This window comes from Podarcis pityusensis (assembly GCF_964106645.2).
Source record: "Podarcis pityusensis genome assembly, chromosome: Z".
NCBI classification, from domain to species: domain Eukaryota; kingdom Metazoa; phylum Chordata; class Lepidosauria; order Squamata; family Lacertidae; genus Podarcis; species Podarcis pityusensis.
The window spans coordinates 2,793,617-2,799,616 of NC_138044.1; the positions used below are offsets into that span (position 1 = coordinate 2,793,617).

A 6,000-nucleotide genomic window follows, 5' to 3' on the forward strand; every position below is an offset into this window, starting at 1 on the left:
ATCATTTTCATATGGTTTTCCTTCAGTGTGTAACATGCAGTAAATTTTAGATCTTTTTTCCATAATTTCTCCCAGGCACTCATTTCTATATCATGCCCTTTATCCCTTACCCAATGGATCATATATTTTTTAACCCATTTTACCAATTCATTTACCCAACGAATTTTACCAATTCATCTTTTGTCTCCCATTCTAATAGTAGTTTATACATTTTAGAAATTATTTTTCTTTACTATCAATAATCTCTCTTTCAAATTGTGAACTTTGGGTCGAAAAAACCCTTCTTTTGTCCAGTTTTAACACATCATTTATTTGATGATACTGTAACCAATCCATCACCACTTGTCCAAGTCCCTCCTTTTTAAAATCTTACTACTTCTGAAAAGTCCAAGAGTTCTCTATAAGTTGCCCAGTGTCCTTCCATGTTACGCCAACTCTATGATTCTATGATTTCTGAGTATTTCCAACCATCTACGAACAATCACTTCTATGCTTTGACAATATGATAGCACAGTCTCATCTTACGATGTGGGTTTTCGTAAGTGAACACCATGCGAATACAGTCATACCTCATGTTACGTTTGCTTCATGATACGTTTCTTCAGGTTGCGTCCCACGGCGACCCGGAAGTACTGGAAAGGGTTACTTCCAGGTTTCGCTGCTCGCGCATGCATGCAAAATGACATCATGCGCATGCACAGAAGCAGCAAATCACGACCTGCATGTGCGCAGACGTGCAGACGCGGGTTGCGTTCTTTTCAGGTTGCGAACAGGCCTCCGGAACGGATCCCGTTTGCAACCAGAGGTACCACTGTACAATGAAGTACAAGTTGAATGTTTCAAGTGTTTGACTAGTTCAGCAATGATCGTGTAGATGCTTATATGCTTATACTACTGATATAAGTCATTAGGGTCTTAACATTCTCAGCAGGTACAAAACATCACATTTATTATTGACACCCAAATGAGATCATGAATTTGTTTTACATCCCATGTAAATACTTTTTAGCCAATAAGCCCTTGATTAGGGAGGCCTGGGGTGGGGTGGGGGTTTTCACCGTGGTCTAAACTTGCATTCAGCACCGCTGATTACAGTAACACAAAAGAAGCAAAACAGCCTCTGAAAATAAGCAAAGATCCCCTTAATTTTTCTCCAGTGGTTGCTGCTTTAAAACTGGCCTCCCACCAATGAAGCGCCTCTTCCTTTTGCATACAGGACCCTCTCTTTGTATAGAACTTTCCAAACCTGTCCTGAGTTTAGGATGAAAGCTTTAGTTGCTTTTTAAAAATTACAAATTACAAATCTGCAACCTTGCTAAGCTGCAGAAAAGCTAAGTAAGTTAAATAGACCTACTTTTCCAGGGTTCGGACATGTTTGCGTAAGTGATGACTCCGCAGACAGCCAGAAAGGCGAACAGGAAGAGGATCAAGCTCCGCTGGAGGCGGGACAGCTGCTTCCATTTCTGAGATTGAAACAATAGACAGAGAAATCAGAAATGCAGATATAATAACTGTGCTATTTATACAGCAATAAATAAATAATGCCAAAAACTCACGTGTCTAAATCAGAAAAGAACCCTAGCTCATGACATGAATGCATTGACACCACAGGTCTCCATGTGAGTTTTCACAAGCTGCACTAAACACTTCCCAGTTTGTATCTCCCTTTTCACTCTACACAGAAAAGCAAGGATGAATCTCTGAAGCAATTATGTAGACAGTGTTCCTTTACCACATATGAAACTTTACAATAAGGGTGGGCAGACCTCAGCTTTGCTGGATCCACTTTGCTTTTCTACTGGAACCCCAAGATCGACCATATCAAAAAACAAAATCTTAGAATGAAAGACTTCTGAGCCCAGGAACTTCTTATGAGCACCAGAACTGAGCAGAGCACACAGCCCTTCTACATAAAATATCCACTCTGGGTTCCCGCCTCCCCAGTTTTCAGTATTTCAGCAGTATTTGGGGTAAATTTGTTGATGCCATTGTTAGGAACACAGGATCTTGCAACATTTAGTGAGTATTATAATAAAGGAAGAAAAACTTTTCTCTATCCACTTTCTTCATACCAAGCATCATTTTATAAACTCCTATCTTGCCACCTCTTATTGGCTTTTTTTCCTAAATTAAAAAGTCCCAAATGCTGCAAACTTCCCTCATCGGAAAGTCACTCCACCCCCAACCCCCCCCCAACTGATAATTTTGGTGGCCCTCCAACTCTACAATAACATTTTTGTGGTAAGGCAACCAGAACTGTATGCAGTAAATTTTAAGCAACTGGGAGTGAGAAATCATTCTTGGTGTTCTTCAGATTACCCAGAGATCTAGCAGTGGATCCCAATCTACCTACAGATCCTGACTTATTTTCTGCCCCACTCTGCTCTATAGTATAATACAGTACATACACACCCACCCTTCTAGAAGGACTTAAAATCTGAAATTTAACTGTTGGGAGGGAGGAGGGAAGGGGAAAGGAACAAACTGCAAGCAAAAACAGTTAAACAACTTAAATTGTGCTGTGACTGTGGAGAAAAAGTTAGAGCAGATGACCAGTCCTGCTGGCTCAGACTGACCAATCCAAGACTCGGTTCCAACAGAGGCCAGCCAGAAGCCTCCTGGAAAGCCCGAAACAGGAAATACAATAGCCTCCCTGGCCTCTCTCTGTTGTATGCCTCCAGCATCTCCTCCAGCTTCTGAACACAGATCCTAAATAAAAACCACTGATATAGTTCCATAAAGAAGTAAGAAGAATCCAGCTGAATGACACGAAAAGTCCACCTAGTGCGACATCCTGCTTCCAACAGCAGCCAGCCAGATATTTCCAGAAAGCCCACAAGCAGGGCCGGAGGGCAAGAACCCCCTTCCCTCTGGCACTCAAGATGCACACTGCCTCTGAACATGGAGGTTCTATGCAGCCACCATAGCTATTCCGCTACGGAGGGATTAGAAAGGAGAGTTTATAAAGGGGAGCAACATGAACCTTCCTTGTCCCGCGCGCCTCCACAACTGCCCTGATTTCACTGCACTTGGGCACCTCCCTCTCTTGTCAGCATCTTGCCTAAAACAAAAAACAAAAAATGCCAGAGATTCCTCTTACGTACAGCACAGCTCATGAGATCTGGATCAAGGCCGCTTCTTGACTTTTTCATGGCTTAACAGCAACAGCTGTCTGAGGAAAACACAGAGCCAGTTATCTGTTCAAAGTTTCTTTCTCGAAAAGGAAGCTGCCAGGGCTAATGCCACCTCTCTGTTTCCTGTCGCACCCCAGAGGTCTGTCTTTTGTTGTTGTGATGATTCAGTGGGGAGAGAAAGGCACCCTGCCTACACCTTGAAGGTACAGCACCTGCTGCCAGCATCATGAACTGATGCAAGTTGCTTTGGAGAATAAATGCTGGTCTGAAAACCAAGGGGAGGGGGGAGAATAAATAGGAGAAAAGCCAATCAATGACTACCAATTGTGATGGCTGTATTGAGCCACCAGATTTCAGAGGCAGCATGGCTCTGAGTATCAGTTGCTAGGAAGCAACAATGGGAGAGGGGAGTTGTATTTATGCCTCACATGTGGACTTGGGTAAGTGGCTGGCTACTGGGGGAAGAGGATGCTTGACCTGACAGGCCCCCTCTGGACTGATTGAATTATCAGAAGAACATAGGAGGAGCTGGGCTGGAACACCTGTGTTCAGAATACTAGATACTAGCAGCATCAAACTTGGGGGGGGTGCCTTTAAGGCTTCCTCCAAGGCTTCTGGGGGGGCATCTGGTTGACCACTGAGGGAAGCAGGATCCTGGACTCCATGGACATTTGTTCATATACCTATATTTAAAAGCTGGAAGGAACCCAGCAGGGGCAGGAGTCTATTAATCTAAAATGAAAACTCCAGGTTTGTTTTCAAAACATGTTGGAATTGATATTCTTATAAATTGTTACTAATAGTCCAGTTTCCTGCACTTATGGGACTCTTCCTGTTCTTTTTATAACCCTGCCCTTTGAAGGAACAAAGGTAAACACACCAACATTTACTATCCATAATATTACCCTTAAAAAAATCCCCTTTCAATCAACCATTACAATACAGTGGTACCTCTGGATGTGAATGGGATCCATTCGGGAGCCCCGTTCACATCCTGAAGCGAACACAACCCGCATCTGCGTGTGCGCGGGTTGTGATTTGCCGCTTCTGCGCATAACATTTTGAGCGTCTGCGCATGCACGAGTGGTGAAACCTGGAAGTAATGCATTCCGTTACTTCTGGGTTGCCGCGGAGCACAACCCGAAAATGCTCAACCGGAAGCTGCTTCAACCCAACGTATGACTGTAACAACAACAACAACAACAACAACAACAAGGAGAGCAAGCAGAATCCACCCCAGCACCTCCTCCAGCTGCACTCTCCCACACCCTTTCCCCACAAGGTGATTGACAGCTGGTGCTGATGTAGTGATTAGGAGATCAAGCTAGGACCTCAGAGACCAAGGTTCAAATCCACACTCACTCATGAAGCTCACTGGGTGGCTTTGGGACAGTCACTGCATCTTGGCGTAACCTACCCCACAGGGTTGCTGTGGGGATTAAATGAGGAAGTGGATCACACTGCATGCTTTATTATGGCACTCAGAACCATGTACCTTGAGCTCCTTGGAGGAGAAGGTGGGATATGAAAGCAATCAGTCATTCAGTCATTCTACAACAGTACATATGATTCAGAAAAGTGAGACAGAAATCCAACCAGTGCAGCTAATGCAACCATTTCAGACTGCAGGGAAGGGGTCAGAGGAAGTTCCTGCATTTCTCACCTGGCCCTACAACTAAATCTAAAAGGCTGTCATATGGAAGAGGGAGCAAACTTGTTTTCCGGCTCCAGAGGGGAGTACTTGAACCCATGGATTCCAGTTACAAAAAGGGAGATTCCGACCAAAAAATCAGGAAGAACTTTCCGTGACAGTAACAGCTGTTCGACAGTGGAACTGTCTCCCTCGGGAGGTGGTGGCCTCTGTGTGGTCATCTGTCCTGGATGCTTTAGCCGAGATTCCCGCGCTGCAGGGGGCCCGGCTGGATAACCCTAGGGGTCCCTTCTATGACTCTTAGCTGCTCCATTTGGGTTGGACTGGTGAAGTTGGAGGGGGAGAGTCGTAACCACCCTAAGGACTATGGCTATGCAATGCCCACCCTGGGGGCTTCCTGGCTTGCCAAGGCTTGACGCATGCGCCCTGCGCGGCACTTCCCACCCCGGCCTGAGGAGGGCAGAGCGCTGCGGCCCTTATTGCCTCTCCGCGCACCCCACCACCAGCCCCGACTCTATGGCTTCTCCCCTCACCCGCCAGCAGGAGCGCCTCCGCCAGGCCTTGCTGTTGTTGTAGCCGCCGACGGCGGCCGCCGCTGCCTCGAGGGCTCCGCCGGGGCTGAGGGTCACGGTGATGAAGTCCCGCCTGGTGGAGGGTGGCAGCGGCGTCGAAGAGGAGGCGGCGGAGGAGTACATGGCGGCGCGGGCAATGGCCCCTCAGGAACCGCGAGCCGCTCCTCCGCCGGCTGCCATGTTTTGTTTTTTTTTCTCGCGTCCGCCGAGCCCGTAGAGATGACGGCGCAGAGCGGCCGCTTCCGCGTCTGCGCTCTCCCTCCCTCGTCCGCGGGTGGGTGGGGAGGAAAGCTCTATGGTTATCACCTTAGCAACAGCGCCCAGGGAGCGCCTGGGAACAAGGCCGCGGAGCCTTTCTCTATTATTCCCCTGTGGTGAAAGGGTTAAAAGCGGCCCCGCCAGCGAAAGACTGTTTGCCATAGCCAATAAATCACAAGCGCCTTCTTAAAAGGACATTGCTGTTTTGCGCCATGCCCGCTAGAGGCCTTGTTTTATTTATTGCCATTTTATATACCGCCCTCCGCTCCAAAGGATCTCAATGGTGTGGGGGCATGGGTCTCCCTGTTGCAGGAATTTATGTATAGGTTGGGGGGGGGGGTTGCCCCTCCAGCAGATATCATGCACATGCAGCCCACTACCAAAA

General features: G+C 47.0%; 1 protein-coding gene across 2 annotated transcripts in view; it reads right to left on the reverse strand.

Moving 5' to 3' along the window:
• Positions 1-5,569, reverse strand: part of MAN1B1 (mannosidase alpha class 1B member 1) — a 28,243-nt gene extending 22,674 nt beyond the window's left edge. The window contains exons 1-2 of one of the 2 annotated variants that reach the window (XM_080990900.1): positions 5,319-5,569; positions 1,355-1,463 (exon numbers count right to left, since the gene is read on the reverse strand). In XM_080990900.1, coding sequence (XP_080847026.1) covers positions 1,355-1,463; positions 5,319-5,480 — 271 coding nt within the window. In that variant the 5' untranslated portion in view covers positions 5,481-5,569. Of the gene's footprint in view, positions 1-1,354; positions 1,464-3,104; positions 3,448-5,318 lie in introns of those variants that run through there. The other variant, XM_080990901.1, reaches the window with a different exon arrangement.
• Positions 5,570-6,000: the final 431 nt, after the last annotated feature.